Source organism: Trifolium pratense, linkage group LG7 (assembly GCF_020283565.1).
Source record: "Trifolium pratense cultivar HEN17-A07 linkage group LG7, ARS_RC_1.1, whole genome shotgun sequence".
NCBI lineage: Eukaryota > Viridiplantae > Streptophyta > Magnoliopsida > Fabales > Fabaceae > Trifolium > Trifolium pratense.
In genome coordinates this window covers 25,682,220-25,699,615 of record NC_060065.1, presented here as the reverse complement: position 1 = coordinate 25,699,615, position 17,396 = coordinate 25,682,220, and the positions used below count along the sequence as shown (strand labels likewise).

Genomic DNA, 17,396 nt, shown 5'->3' with positions numbered 1-17,396 from the left:
ACATATGCAAAGTTATCATACCAAAAATTTGGATTCCCGCACATCTTGCGAATGAATTTTGAAGTAAAATTAACTTCATTTGTTAAGAGGAGCTAGCAGTATAATGTTATAGCTAGAAGTCTATAATATGTACGTAATACATTTTGAGCTAAATAATGGAGTTCATTGTGATACCAATTCTTATTCAAAGAAAATTTGTATAAGAAATGAGATAATCAAGTGTGAATTATGGTATAAGATCATAAGGATGTGTGATATATAGTATAATACTTGAGAATTTTTTAGGAAGTTTAAATATTTTGGAATTAAAATATTGAGTATCCCTTATGATCATAATGCTATACTTGACTAAAGATATTTGAGAGATATCATAAAATATTATATGGTATATTGTGAATTAATCATTGTATTAAAATAATACAATGATGTTTTTATAAATTTGGTTATATGAAATTAAATATTTAAGTTGATTTAATTTACCCAATGTAGAGTGTGGTCACTTGAATATTATCCAAGTAGACTTGTGCGATAAATCTCTACATAGAGTTATATTTATTCGATGTGAAGTTTTGTCGCTTGGAAATATTTTAAGTAGACTTGTATAACAAATTTATAATTGGATGTTAGCCAATGAGAATCTATAAGTAGATTTATTTTGTTGATGAATAAGTTGTCGCTTAGTGGCCATCTAAGTAGACTTGTATAAACTTATTGTAAAAATCGAGTTTACTTTATAGACTCAAGAAATTGTGAGATGAATTGACTTTGAGACGTCTTAGTCAATATTAGTGAATTGATCGGATCCGTTGACTTAACCCATGGGAAGAAAATTGATAGGAATGGACTATGCCACTGAAAAACGACAAGTAATAGGAACCCAACCTTTGTGATTGGAGATCCCATGAAGAAGGTTCGTATGGGTAAAAACAAGTTACTTGTTAGTTAAGTTAGCACTAAAATTTTGTCCATTTCCTATTTGTTATGATAATGGCTATGAGAAGTGCTAAATTAAAATTAATTTGAGGGGCAAGCTTAAGGCTTTTAATGATTACCATAAGCCCTTGTAGGTGGTGTATGGTTGTAGCATACACTAGATGGAATCACCTATATGAGTGTCAAGTGGGGCCGCTTGCATGAGACTGTGGCGGGTTTCTAGAGCACTCATGAAAACCAGACACGCGCACGGCCTAAATGCGCAACACCGCGTAACACGAGAATTGTGGGGGAGTGATGTGGATGTTATACTGCTAACATACGCCAAATGCCTTTGGTTCATATAGCTTGTTACACCAAATTCATTGTGTGTTAAGTATATCATTCTAGCACTAGTTCATATAGCTTGCTATACCAGTTTGATGCATCGTACTCAAAAGTGACTCAGGCAATGTTTTCGAAACAATTTTTGTTTACCTTTTGATTTTAAAACTTTTGAAATATGTGGGGGATTGTTGGAAATTTTGGGTATATTTCAAAAGTTTATATTATATTGTGTCTACTAATTTTTAAATGAGAAAAGTAGAAATATATTTTATCAAGGAAATTATTTTATTTGTGGTTATATTCATTTAGTCTTATTTATCTAAATGAAAAAACTTTGAATTAGTCTATACATATATAGGATACCCACTTGTACCTATTATTTCTCTCACGTTTTCCTTTCCTATATTAAACTCCAAATTAATTTTGCTATTTACTTGAGGAGTTCAGATACACCTTTAGTTAATCGCTTACGGTTTTGTTTTAGACAAAAAATTTTGCTGTGTAAAATCTTAATTATTACTATTAAGTAACCGTTTTTATATAGATATTATATGAGAAGGTGCATCCAAGTATCAGAGTATGCTATTGAGTTTTGTTTAGTTTTTCCATTTTTTTTGTAATGCCTGAGTTACCTACTTCGTTGATATTTTTGTGTCTTGATAGCCTCGGTATGTTTATCGTCGAGAAAAACCGGTTGTATTCTGGGGAAGTTGCACAATATTTATGAATAATTCCTTAGTTAGATTACATGCCTCCAGTTAATTATTTTCCAGCCATCCGCGTCAACGTACTTGAAGTCTCACTATCGGAATCAACGGCTTCTTCGGAGCAAATATAATATTTTTGTTTTTATATTGTATAGAAGATAGATTATTCCAAAATATTATACATGTGGAGAATGACGTGGACACCGCATAACCTATAATAGGCCTATGATAAGGTTTGGGAGGTTGCCAACCATGGTGTCATGCAATGACAAAGGTCATTTAATCTGATGACCGATAGCATTTGATGGAAAATAAATTATAGACTACTAGCGGGCCAGGCAAGCGCGTTTCGCGCATGCCTTTATCTAACTTATGTCAAAAAAAAAATTCTTATTATAGTGTGTTTGTTAATAAAATTTTTTTGTTGCTTCTAAAAAAAATTTAGGGTATTATGAGTATTACGAAAAGTTCACACCAAAAATAATGTACCTTTTTATATATATATATATAGTATATATAGATATATGGGAAAAAAAGTTATTTGGATTAAAAATAAAAAATTATCATATTTCATGTTTTATATGTATATATGGCGATGTTGAGATTTTCGGAAATAAAATAAAATGAGATTATTGATTTTCAAAAACAAGTTATAGTTAGTTTGAGAATAGATATTAGTCAATGTTTATGTTTAGTATCACATTAAAATCACAATAGTGATATATATATCATTATAATTCTATAGACATACCCACCGTGATATAAAAGAATGGTATCCTAACCAAAACAGGACAATTATGATTTTTGTAGCTAGTGAACTTATATCTGACATTACAACAGAATCAGATACCTACGTCTGTTTCTGACTGGTATAAATCATCTGATAAAGTTGTAACAAAAACGACAAACCATAACTCAATGAAAAGCAGATCAGAAAAAGAGCCATCCAGTGATGAAACTTGAACATTATGCTAAAAAAAAAAAAAAAAAGTGTGCCTGTGAAAACAAGTCCATGATTTAACGCATTTATTCATGGTTTGCCAAATCTTTGGGGACCAACATAAAATTTCTATGCTCTTGTATTGAATTATCAGAGGATGATTTATTATATATATATAAATATATATTCCTCTTATCTTATACACCGTGCAGCTGTTTGCACTAATTAATATCCTTTGTTTACAAAGACAAGCAACAAGAATTTTCCAGCATTACAATATAACTTTTTGTCTATTCATATCAAAATTCTTTCACAACTGTCTTACACATTTTGAATAAAGGCCCTTTTGAAATGGTATATATATCATCATATATATTTGTTAGTGTTAATTGGTTTTCATAACAAATTAACAAGGGAAGAATAATTAAATGGAAGAACAGAAGGGGGGGGGGGGGGGGGGGGGGACCAAACACAAGTCAATAATAATATGAGAGTGATATGCATGATTTTTTGGTGAAGTATGTGTGAGGTGTGAAATTCTTATGCTCATAGCCATAAAGGAAATAGAGAAGGAAAAACAAAAATATATACCAAATTTAGGTGGAGGTAGGATATGCATATATGGTGAAACACTGAAATTTAATTGATGCCAATAAAAATGGATTGATTTGCATCATTCATGTTTTCATCAATGATGACTTGTTTGTTCCCACTTCTCACCTTGACCATCATCTGATTCAATAGGTTGGTTGGATGTTAAATAATTTAGTGTACGTTTGATATTGATACCATGATAAGAAGGCATCTAACTCACAACTATATACAAAGCTCTTATCTTCCATGGTAGAATGTCTTAGAGGCGATTCCAAACTTCATTCATATTTAAATTAAATACATCCGTGTAAAAGTATGTTGAATAATAGCAATTAGGAAAAGCAATAAGTAAAACTTCATTTATATTTGCACATCTCAATTTCAAATTAAAATCAATTCTTGACATAAAAGCAATTAGTAAAAAAATATTTAAACTTGTCAAAATCATTTTTATACTTTAAACATCACTTTTGTTTTTCACAAAAGTGAATTCAAAGATGAGCGGTGCTAGTGATTATGATACAAGTGGCATACGAAATAGGCGAATGCATATGTGTGACTATTTTACAAATTTTTGGTGTTAATCCCATTAGTTTTTAAGGGAAAAAAGTGCCGATAATCTAAAATTCGGCCGTATATAAGTAAAATTTGTTTCCACCAGAAACTGAACTTATATTCTTTTAAACGATTCATTCTGATGGGAGGCCATTTGAAACCACTAAAATTTTTCATTCTCCGGCCGAAATATGCTGGTCATGGCTTGAATATTTATTGTTGTTTAAGAAAGCAAAATTATCCTCAATGATTAAATTAAACATAGACAAGGTTGAATCGTTTGTTTTTTGTGGATACCGTCCAATCCAATCCATGGTGAAAACTGGCATCAAGTACTGGGTACGATGGCATCTTGTGAAATCATGGGCAGTAGTAAGTACTAGCATGCCAGGTTATGTCATCAGCACCACGTGTTGTGGCCATAGTAGTACTATGCAACTTAATTGACATCATTTCATTTTTATACCAGAAAAATAAAATAAAAGATTCCATCATTCTACAGTATTTAACTTGTTAATTAATCACACGCGTACACATACATACATACATACATGATGGTCAATTAGACTGATTTCCTGCCATAAAAATCCACAAAGGTTTTTAATCAGGACCATCAAATCTGAAATTAATGATTGAAATTATTTTGTATTGATTTTATTAAGATATAATGAGTCTATCAATTTGAAATGAATGACTGTGACATGTGATGAACTTTGTTACTATACATTTATTTATGATTTATGTTAAAGTGATGAACTTTGTTCCTGCTGTTACCTAGTAGTATATATTAAGCTTCAAAATGAAAATTTTGATGTGTCTCTCTCAACTCAACAATCTAGAATCTAGCTTTGTCCAGTGCTATGAGTACTTTGCAGGGTTGAGAATTAAAATGCAATGGACCATCCATATCCATATATATCTAAATCGAAGATTATTCATAATTACAAACATACATACATACATACATACCACTAAAATAATTAAATACAAGTCAGCTAAAATTAAGATATAGACAACCAGTTGTATGCCTCAAATGGTTAATCATGTTATAGATGCAACTTCACTATTTACTTTTATGCGAAAGGATGATTGAATGCAAGAGTTTGTTGGGTATGCATGTGATATTGGTCCTTTATCTGAGTGGCAACAGAAACCTACAACATGAACAAAATAACAACAAAAAAATGTAAAATCCTTTTCTCCTCATTAGTAATTCCTTGATTACCAATAGTTAAGCGTTTATGAGTCACGCGCTTCATTCAACATGGATGGATCAATGGTATACGTATTACCCGCTCCTTACTTTACTACAACAATTAGGATTTAACTTTCCATTAATTATTAGCTTACTATTAAAGACAAAACCCATCTTCAAAACCCTACTTAATGCACTATTTGCATTCAGCCGCCATACCGCTGTAGTATTTTTTTTCTTCTAAAAAACCGGATATTAATTCCTTGAAACACAACGAACGATAAAAATTTCCTCCCTCAAGAGTTTTAACGCTGCTTCATTCTCAAAATGAATTCAAGACCTCTGATTAGGTTAGAAGAGACTTGAACTTAGATGCTACAGTATACTACTAAAAATAAAAGAACATAATTAAAAGGAAATGAAGGTTGTGGTCCACACACACTTTGCACCTTCTTTTTGCCTTTCTGCTTCATATATACTCCCTCTTTCACTTCATTGCTCCCAAAATTCTAGCTTCTTCTATTCTACAACATTACTTGCTAGCTCCTCCCTTATAACCTTTGTAAGCTCAGCTCTCACCACACAATGGAAGCTAGGAGTATTGAGAGGAAGAGAACATTGATGATGGAAAAGGTGAGAAGGAACAACACAGTGGAAGAAGAAGTGGAAAATGAAGTAGAAGAAGAGGATGGTGATTTCAGTCTGACTGAAGAAGAGAAGAAGAAAGGGGCCGGTGGCGGAAGAAGAGGAGGTTCTGGCGGCGGTGGTGTTTCTCCACCTTCCTGCCAAGCAGAGAGGTGTGGAGCTGATTTGACCGATGCAAAGAGATACCATCGTCGCCATAAGGTGTGTGAGTTTCATTCTAAGGCACCTGTTGTGGTGGTTTCTGGGCTGAGGCAGAGGTTTTGCCAACAATGTAGCAGGTCTTCAATCCTCTATCTACACCATTTTCTCTAACACTCATCAATTTGTGTTTTCATTTGACATGTTTTACTATAGGTGGTAGAGATGGTATTGTTTTCCTATGATCTGTTTTTTTTAGCTCGTTTGCATTTAAAATCAACTTTTAAAAACCGGATCGAAGATCCAACTGGTTAATTGAATTGATGTAAATAAGAGATATAAATAAAATAAAAACTGGTTGAACCAACCATTCAACCAGTTCAACAAACTAAAGTACTGGAATAATCAACAAGCAAATTGGTCAGTTCCAAATTCCAATTAGTTGAACCGTTCAATCCAACTTTTAAAACATTGCTTAGAAACTAACAGTTATATTTTTGTAAGTGTAAAACTAGCAGCATTAAACACCTTGGACCAGAGAATCATTCTCTGACCCTAATGTTTTGCAAATCAAACAATGAGTCATGTTGTGCAGGTTCCATGACCTAGCAGAGTTCGATGAATCTAAAAGAAGCTGTCGCAGGCGGTTGGCTGGACACAATGAAAGGCGCAGGAAAACCAACCCTGAAACTGCCAATGAGGGCAGCAGCCACAGCAAAGGACAACAACATCAACCTAAGGAAACACAGTGCAGAATTCAGATGAACTTACCAGGGAGTTCTGGCTACAAGTCATTCAATATTAGGTGAAGATAAAGTGTTGAGTTCAGGAAGCTCCCTCTCTTCTGTCACCTTCTCTGGTTTCTTACAGTCCAAGGCATAGAATAAAGATCCTTTGTATGTTCACCACAACAAGAACCTAAAATGTCCAACATCTAAAGGTCATGTGTGAATGCCTTTTATTTCTTCTGTTTGTCTTTATCGTAATAAGTAAGTATCCTTATATATTAAAGCACCCTTCAATGCTATAACTCTTCAACTCCAATAGAATAAAAAGATTTTCCTTCTTTTGGGTAATTTATTTATATATAATTTCAACACTTTATCTAGGCTCTATAATATATAAACTTTCACAGTAGCTGCTATATTCCATTTGGCGTATGTATACATTTTTATTTACATTTTATCATAAAAATATCTCCAAACTATGCCACCAAAGGTTTGTTCAATGCGTCGATAAACACTTGAAAACATTACCATAGATTTGTCACTTTGGATTATTAGAAAATCGTGGTAATCTTAAATCTACTCAAAATCTCCAATGAAAGAATGGAATTCATTAAAATGGAGTTAAATTGATTGTAATGTTTTTGCTTACTCATTTATTCAGCCACAATGACTATATAAGGGATCCAGAGATTACAATAATTCTAAGGGTGCTAGTGACAACTGTTATGGCAGCTTGCCTTTCTGTACTAAGGTTTCTACAAAGCAAGTAAACATAAACATGAAAAGTTGCATTTAGAGACCATTAAATCTGTCACAAACTTTCTCTTACCCTAACAAGTAACAAAACTCATCTAAACTTTATTTCAAACAAACAGAATAAATCTCAACAATTTAATCAAAAGTAGGAACTTATGTTTATTATAATTGAAAACATTATAACTTATAAAATGGCAAGGGTTATTCCCAGCTTCATTCATTGCTGAAGTGCTTTAGTAGGTATCTAAAATTTAAACAGCTAGACAGTAATTGGCTAATGTATTTTTTTTTTTATCAAATATCCTTGCATTCATAGAAATTAGTTGGCCATTAATATTCCAACACTAAACCTTTCTTACATTGTTACATCTAATAACACACTATCCAAGTTGGTTTGGATGAAAGCAGGTAATAAAAGAGATCACTAAAGTTTGAGCAGAATAACCACCTCAATGGATATCAACGTTTATCTATATAGTATATACACACTAAAGTTTGTAGATCAGAATCTACAATGTGAATTTTGCAATCAGTGAAACCTCACAACAATGCAAGAGATATCATCTGAGCTTTTCCTGTTGAGCGCTTCTTCGGTAAGACGCTTTGCTGCTGCCCGAGCATCCTTAATATCTCTGATAGTATCAACTGCTTCTTGATTTGACACAACCTGTAATAAAAGACATGAGTATAAAATCAAACACATGTTTTTCAGAAAGGGTGAAGAAAAACTATCCACAAGATTTGTACAATTGAATGAATCAATCATGTGATGCTTTCATCATTTTATCAAATCTTATACCTTCCATAACCCATCACTGGCTAATATAACAAACTCTCCACCATCATCTATCACCTTCACTGTCACATGTGGTTCTGAGGTCATGTGTATCTTTAGGCTTTTGTCGCCAAATGCCCTTGACACTGCTAATTGCCCATCAACCCGTGGAACATCCCCTGAATTGACAACAAAATCAGTATCCTTTGAAATAAATTGTATCCTTAGCCATAATCAAGAATAATATCAAACAATGAAACACAGACATAGATACAAACACAAACATAGGACACACACTTGATAATTACACAGACACTTGAGAACATGAAAGTGATTAAATGTATCCCACTCTGATAGGTGTTGGACACCGAATATACCTTATTTATATATCAATCAGATACTGAAAAGTCATACTAGATTTTATCATGTGAAACACTCAATGATGCATAGGTATGAAAGGTATCTGGTAAATCAATACAACTATTCTTGATAAATAAAGAATAACATATTCTATGAAGCAGCAGTTATTCCAACTATATATTCTTGAAAAACGTTGTATATTATACCTGGGAAATTAGATACAAAACCACCTCTGTTTTTTATATCATCGCTTTCTGTTGTTGGTTCATGATCCACTGACAGTGGTATTGCAACGCCATTCTCAGATAAGACAGCACGGGAATCTCCAATATTGGCCACTACTAACTTTTGACAATTAATGAGTATTGCTGTAACTGCAGTTGAACCTCCTCTACCCAAATCACCTGATTTCTCTAAAATAGTAGAATCAGTTTCACTATAAGCTCTCTTCACACTCTCCGCGGGTTCAGTCCAGAAATCAGGCTACATTAAAAGGCAAGAGTAGAGTTAAAGACAAACATGATATCCACAAGCCAAATTCATTCAACTTAAATTGACACTGGTAATTTTTCAGAAAGTCAATCATAGATTAAGCATGTGTTAGGATATAGTTATGCACCGCATCCCAATGCAAACTGTAGCTTTGAATTTCACGTGCATGTTATGCGGATGGACCGCAAAAACAAACAGACACCAAGTAATGGGAATCCTCATTACCTCTTTTAAGATACTATCAAACAAATGAGACCGCAAGTAATCAGGTACACTATGACCTGCGTGACCATCAAATATTGCAAATAAACCCAACTCATTGTCATCAACATGCTTGAATTCAGCAACCACGTAGTCTTCCATGGCATGATTTGATCTTCCCTTTACCAAGTGAAAGCCATGAGTTACATGCTTTGACATATTGCTCTTTCCTTTCCCTGAGTCTGGATCAGATGGTCCCATAACTTTTTCCTGCAGCAACATACTTAAGTTTAAAAATGAGAAAAAACTCATGCTGGACAAACAAATGAAACTTGCGCAATTTATCTATCCATGTTGAATTTGCTCAAGATTTGTCATTGTTAACTTGTAAGATAGTATTTCATAAGACACGGTTAAGAAAATGGGTATTGAGCCCATGATGCTGTCTCTCGTGATCACGCATTTAATACTGAAGGCTGCTGGCCACACAACAATTGATATTTTCTAACCAGAATGAGCTCTCCTTAGGAGAAATTGTTGTGGAGAACCAAGTTCAATTTCTGGTGGAAATAATTCTTAATCAGGTTATCTCGTGGCCGAACCTTAGATTACCAAGAGTGACCTAAAGGCTAAAAGTTGTGAGTGAAAATTTTGTTTTTTCCAATACAAAGCATCCATTTTAAGCTCCTTAAGACTCAAAAAAAAAAAAAAGTTGATATTTTTTAATTCCCAATTTTCTTTCATGCCACTAGTTAAACAATTTAATATATTTCTAATATGATTGTTCATGGAACGATGCTTGGCGTTTTTGTCTCAATCACAAAATCAATTGAAAACCACGATGATTGGGCGTATTTATCCACAACAGAATATTTGAGAAGTATCAAGGATCATCATCATCATTTTGTAAGTAATTAAAAACAAAATAGGACGTGAAAATAAGAGAATGGTAGGCAACAACAGTGTGATTAAATTTAAAAGATACCTTCATCTTATGGAGGATTTCTCTGCCTGCCATGGTTGAGTTGTGGAAGTGGAAAGAAGGGTATATATGTAGATGTAGATTTGATTTATAAAGCCACGTAGAGGAATCGAAGTGAAGAGGCGAAGAAAGAATACAATACGAAATGATGATGATGAGGATCACTCTCGCGTTGACACCATTTTTTCGGTTTTGTTCTTTTGTTACACGACTTTTTGCTTTTCTTATTTTCTTTCCTTTAACAGATGCGCGACGCGTCACATTTTCAAATTTCAACGGTCCGGATTAAATCACCTTGCTTGGACTGTTAATTTTTTTTCGAAAATTCAGTCCTTCAATGATTGAAGCACCATATTAGAATTAGTCTTGAAGGAATTATGTACTTTATGTGGGAAATATGAGTAGTTTTCCAGAATCTCGTTCTAAAGATAGAGGACGTCCTCTAATAAAGTTATTAAGTACTAAAAACTTAAAAATTCTTTTTTATGGTTGGAAAATCTAAAAACTTAAAATTCTTGAATCTTATTTAATTTTTTTTTTAATTAGCAAAATATAATTTCTAAAAAATATAGACGTAACGTTACGACTCGTGCAATATATAACTTTTTATAAAATATACTACACTAATTTATACGGGAACAAATTGTTGGTGATGAAAAATTTAAATCAACTATTATATGGGGAACAATGTATTTGCCGATGAAAAACTTAAATTAACTATAATATACGGGGAACAAGTTGTTGTTGGTGAAAAATTATTAACCATTATATACAAAGAAGTGAAGAACAAGTTATTGTTGATGAAATTTTTTAATTACCTATTATATATGGGGAATAAATTGTTGCTCATGAAAATTTTAAATGATTCGAGGAACAAGTTGTTCATAAAAAAATTAAATTAACCATTATATACGAAAAACAAATTGTTGTTGATGACATTTTTTAATTAACTCTTATACACGAATAAGTTCGAAATAAATTAAATTATACGGAGAACAATTATTGCTGATGAATTTTTTGTAATAAAATAGTATACACCAAGAACAAGTTTTTGCTCAAAACCTTTAATTAACAATTGTACGCGGGATGCTGATAAGAAAATTAAATAATCCAGAAAAGAAATTGATGTTAATAAAATATTTACAGAGAAAAAAAATATTTACGGAGAACAAATTGCTCAAAACTTATATGGGGCAAATTATTCTATTGTTTCATAATACTGATTAAATAAATCTAACTTCAAAGATTAAATAACAATCTCAAAATAACAATCATATATATTAAATAAATCATACATGAGACAAATTATACTACTGATTCATAGAACTCATAACAATTTCAAAATAGCAATAATATATTAGATAAATCATACATGAGACAAATTGTACTACTCATTAATAGAACTCATAACAATCTCAAAATAACAATTATATATATATATATATATATATATATATATATATATATATATATATATATATATATATATATATATATATATATATATATATATATATATATATATATATATATATATTAAATAAATCATACATGAGACAAATTATACTACTCATTCATAGAACTCATAACAATCTCAAAATAACAATCATATATATTAAATAAATCATACATTGGACAAATTATGCTACTGATTGATAGAACTCACAACAATTTCAAAATAGCTATAATATATTAAATAAATCATACATGAGACAAATTATACTACTTAATCATAGAACTCATAACAATCTCAAAATAACAATCATATATATTAAATAAATTATACATGAGACAAATTATACTACTCATTCATAGAACTTATAACAATTTCAAAATAGTTATAATATATATTAAATAAATCATACATGAGACAAATTATACTACTCATTCATAGAACTCATAACAATCTCAAAATAACAATCATATGTATTAAATAAATCATACATTGGACAAATTAAGCTACTGATTCATGAAACTTATAACAATCTCAAAATAACTATGATATATACTAAATAAATCTTATATGGGATAAATTATGTTACTGATTGATAGAACTTATAACAATTTCAAAATAGCTCTCTTAAAAGAATAGCTATAATATATATTAAATAAATCATACATGAGACAAATTATACTACTCATGATTAAATAATTTTTTTTTTCAATTTTAATAGCAAAGTGTAACTTCTAAAAATATCGTGTAACGCACGGGTCTATTACTAGTTAAGTACTAAAAACTAAAAACTTTAAAATTCTTTTCTATGGTTGGAAAATCTAAAAACTTAAAATTCTTGAACCTTATTTAAAATCTTTTAACTTATGAAGCACAAACTGAAGTTATCGACACTCTTTCATCAATAAGTCCTACTATCCAAAACTTGTGTGGTGATGATTCTTGAGCAAAAATATTAATGTATGTGAATGAAACATCGGTAAATGGGAACTACTAGAACTAAGAAGGGGTAACCCGGCCCGTAGGTTATTCATCCGAAAAGATGGTTGATCCCTAGACGACTTAAAATGTGTAATGAATGAATAAAAGGCAACCAAATGCATCAAATGAGCAAAAACCTCAAAATGGTTGAACCTTATGAATGTAATGTGTAAATTGCTCATGAATCTAACCTATAAGCAAAGGAGGACCAAATATTTATATAAAGTGTGCCCTTAGGTTTGTTTATGGATGTTTTCTCTCCCCACCCCCCGTGATTCTTTTATACCCCCTGAATTTCCAATTTTACCCTTGCAAAAAACTTCGGTTTATAGAAACCGAAGTTTTTTTTTGCCTTGAAAACCGAAATTTACTTTGAATTTGTACTAGAAAAAATTCGGTTTCTGCGAACCGAAGTTTTTTGCAAGGGCAAAATCAGAATATTGGGGGGTATAAAAGAATCACGGGGGGTGGGGAGAGAAAACATCTTGTTTACGGTTAGGTCTGACCCAAACCTAAAGCAAGTGTAGCTAGGGCTTTAGGCCCAAGGACTTTTATAAAGGCCTCAAAATTTTATAATATATACATCTAGTTCAAAAATGTTGTCATGACATGCAATAACTTAGTGTTTATGGTCCTGTAAACTTGTCTTCTTGGTCTGGGTTAAATCCCAAGTTTTGTATTTTCTCCGAATTTTTTCATTAAATTTGTATTTTTATATTTTAAATTACTTACCAAAATAATAATAATAACAACCATATAACTTTCAATGATTCTCACTATCTATCAATAATAAAGTTTGTTTTTTGACATACATGATTCTTATTTGCATTATAACTAGAACTTTGACTACGGTGTACGGGTCTAATTAGCCTAATATGTAATAATATCTGGGCTTAACTACATAATTGACCCCTTACGTTTATTTTAGGTTTTAATTTGGTCCATTACGTTTAAAAAGTATCAATTTGATCTCTTACGTTTTTACCGTTTGAATTAGTTATTCATTTCTGTCAATTTTGTCACACGTGACAGCTAATTTGCATATGTGGAGAGACACTTGGACACACTAACACATGTATAGTTCAAATGGTGTTAGTGACAAAACTAACGAAAATGACTAAATTGAAACCTATTGGTGAAGGAGAAAGAATAACTTATAAAGACAAATATAATAGTATGACAATGCTCTTATTCGCTTCAATATCTAGTAGTATAATTATTATTATTTTACGGGAAAAAACAAAACCATCATTTTTTTTTAAAATTAATACATTTTTTTTACGAAAATTTTGTTTAAATTAATTTTTTTATGATTTTTTTTACCTGACTCGTTTGGTTAAAAAAGTCTAGGGTCTGACATATTAAAAGACAACTGGCGTATCAATTTAAAATACAAATGTGTCAATAATAGAAAGATCCTAATTGAAATTAAAAGACAACTTGTTATTAATTTAAAATGCAAATGTGTCAATAATAGAAAGATATTAATTGAAACGTGACAATAATTGGCGTTTAAAATAAACGGCATTAAATATATTAATTAATTTCCAATGTAAGAAATAAGGAAATACAAATATGTCAATAATAAAAAGATATTAATTGAAATATGACAATAACATTTTTGTAGCGAACAATTCAAAAATTAGTTGGAATAGTTTAAATTATTTTGAATACAATATTCATTCTATATTATACCTTAACGTATTCGTTTCATATTTTTCATTCTAAATGTTTTGCTAATATTTTGAACAATTCTAAATCTATATATATAAATCCTAGATAGTTGTGGAATTGTCTATCTAAACCCTAATCCACAAACCAATGAAAACTTTTCATTTAGCCATATCATCCACTTACATTCATTTAATGTGGGGTACTAATTGTAATTATTATTATTATTATTATTATTATTATTATTATTAATATTATTTTGGGTTATTATTCATTTACATTTTTTTGTTCATTTTATTATTTTTTGTATTTTATTGTTTTTTTTTTTCAAAAAGGTTAATGTTTTTGCTAATAATCTTTTGTCCAATCTTTGTAAATATAAGGAGTTGGTCGATTGTCAGGACTACTTTCTAATGTTAGTAAAAAAAATAGATAAAATAAAGTTTACTAATGGTTGTTATGTCCTGTATGATTTTTATCATATTCGATATTTGAGTATGAGTTAAGTTGGTTTATTTTTGCTCCAATAAGTTTCAAATTAATATAAATGTCAAATTCGATAATACAGTAGTTTTTTTGTAAGAGATAATAAAGTAGTTTATCCAACTCAGAATCCTCCAATAAGATTTATAATATAAATAAAAACTTATGTTTCAACATCGATTGTTTTCCATGGTCAATTATATGTTGTCATTTCCATAGTTATTTTGAAGAATGAGTTAAAGATATTGCTAATCAATGTTAATGAAGAAGATACCAAAGTAACTTCAAATCTGATGTATAAATAAGTTTTTTAAATGTATAAGCATCGATATATATAATTCGTAGATAGTTGTGCAACCACTAATCTAACCACAGTGTATGAGTATGACCATAAACCGTTTTCATAGTGACATGACAATTTATGGATTACCAACTTATTTTGGTAGATGCAATAGGATCCATTGTAATCTTTTCGAAATGTATAAACACATCTTTAATATCTATCTTTTATTTACATCACTTTATTATATTTTTTTTAAGGAACATCACTTTATTATTATTATTATTATTTTGTTTTTATTGATGTTATTATTATAATTTTCATAATAGTTATTGTTTCAATTTATACGAATGATTTTTCAACATTATAATATAAAATACCGCATAACACCCGTGCATCGCACGGGTGTGGGACTAGTTATTTTGAATTATGTGAACATTTGCATCTTCAGGTTGTTGTTCTCGTTCTCCAATGATGCGACAATAATGTGAACATTACAAATTATTTTATTATATTTTTCGCTAACGTGACAATAGTGTTCATTCTAGATTTTTATTATATATTTTTTAATAATGATGTGTTGTAAAAATCAAATAATGGTGGAGGTAATAAAAAAAAATTAAACTTAGATTTTTATTATATATTTTTGAGCTAGTATTTGTTGTAAAAAAAAAAGATAATAAAAGATTTATATTATATATTTTTTCAGAATGATGTGTTTCGTTAAATGGTTGAGATTATAAGAAGATTAAGGGGACCACATAAAAAATGAATGAAATTAATCGGTTGATATTAGAAGAAGAGTAAGGGGGGCACATAGAAAAAGAGAGCGAAAATGAAATTAGCGTAAAGATAGCTTTTTGGAACAAACTTAGAATATAAGAGAAGAGATAAAAGATGTTGTTTGTCAATGACATGCCTTTTTTTTCCATCTATTTATGACCTTTTTAATCTTAGCTAGCCAAATGATTCAGGATAAGAAAATGTAAGTTTTTTCGTAAAATAAAAAACACAAAGAAAATGTATGATTTGATAATTTGTTATATTTCTAATTCTCGGTTTTTAATTGTATAAACTTTGCAATGAAAATTGATGGTACTATGAATTGTTTGGAAGAAATCAAATTTGATTATGGCGAATTCTAGCGCTCTGCTAGGGTTTAACTCAGAGTCTCATGAAACAACCACATAGGAAGACGATCTCATGGAACGTAGCTTGAAAAAAATCAAAGGCGGTGAGAAACCCTTTGAACCTGGTTCATCGCAGCCAATTTCCTATGCAGATATTGACGGCCCACCAAAGGTAAGAGATACACAAAGAGTCAAGTCCTATGAAAACTCAGTGTTGGGAGTGGAAGAGGAAGAGATATATGATGAAGAGGAGGAGAAGGAGTTTTCTGAGGGGGACGAGGATAGGGAGTGGAGACCAGATGAGGGGAACAAATTTACCGGGATGAGAGTGGTGGAGAGACAGAGAGGGGAGCATGCATGTCCTGACTTTGTTCTTACAGAAGAAGAGGAGGCAAGGCTGCAAAAACAATGGAGGAATGGAGTGATAGTGAAGTTATTAGGAAGGAAGATTGGTTACAAGGCCTTGGAAACAAGGTTGAAGCAGATGTGGGTTCGGAACGACATCATTAACATTGTTGATGTCACTTTCACTAGTAGAGAAGACCATTATCGTGCGTTGATTGATGGCCCCTGGATGATTTATGATAACTATCTGGTGGTGAGAGAGTGGAGTCCAAACTTTCATCCTTCTGGAGAAGTCATAGAGAAGGTGGCAGTGTGGGTAAGGTTCTCAGGACTACCGATTGAATACTATGATAACAAGATGCTGCATTTCATCGGTAATAGAATTGGAAGAACTGTCAAGGTAGACCGAACTACGCAGTCTCAAGCACGAGGGAAATATGCTAGACTATGTGTGGAAGTTGACCTCACAAAACCTTTGCTTGCAATGTTCCAGATCAAGGATAGACACTATAAAGTGGAATATGAAGGTTTACACATGTTGTGTCTGGCGTGTGGTACCTTGGGTCACTACAAAGAGGGATGTGTGGCAAAAGTCAACAACACGGCATGGAATGGAGAACAAGCTACTGAGAATGCTAGGAAAGAAGGTCCCGGGAACACAACATCGGTCCAAGAAGGGCCTTGGAAAGTAGTACAGAAGACTAGACGCCCCGGAAAAAGGTTGA

At 31.4% G+C, this 17,396-nt stretch overlaps 2 protein-coding genes across 2 annotated transcripts; one reads left to right on the top strand and one right to left on the bottom strand.

Annotated features, from left to right (window-relative positions):
* The first annotated feature begins 5,633 nt into the window (after positions 1 to 5,633).
* LOC123895305 (squamosa promoter-binding-like protein 3) lies at positions 5,634 to 7,099 on the top strand. Its single transcript, XM_045945560.1, has 2 exons — positions 5,634 to 6,174; positions 6,630 to 7,099. The coding sequence occupies exons 1-2, from the start codon at positions 5,837 to 5,839 to the stop codon at positions 6,841 to 6,843; spliced, it is 552 nt and encodes a 183-aa protein (XP_045801516.1). The 5' UTR covers positions 5,634 to 5,836; the 3' UTR covers positions 6,844 to 7,099.
* Positions 7,100 to 7,702: 603 nt separating this feature from the next.
* LOC123895304 (probable protein phosphatase 2C 39) lies at positions 7,703 to 10,676 on the bottom strand. The gene is made up of 5 exons (XM_045945559.1): positions 10,332 to 10,676; positions 9,371 to 9,616; positions 8,860 to 9,136; positions 8,318 to 8,472; positions 7,703 to 8,185 (listed from the first exon to the last, which is right to left on the bottom strand). The coding sequence occupies exons 1-5, from the start codon at positions 10,362 to 10,364 to the stop codon at positions 8,048 to 8,050; spliced, it is 849 nt and encodes a 282-aa protein (XP_045801515.1). The 5' UTR covers positions 10,365 to 10,676; the 3' UTR covers positions 7,703 to 8,047.
* Positions 10,677 to 17,396: the final 6,720 nt, after the last annotated feature.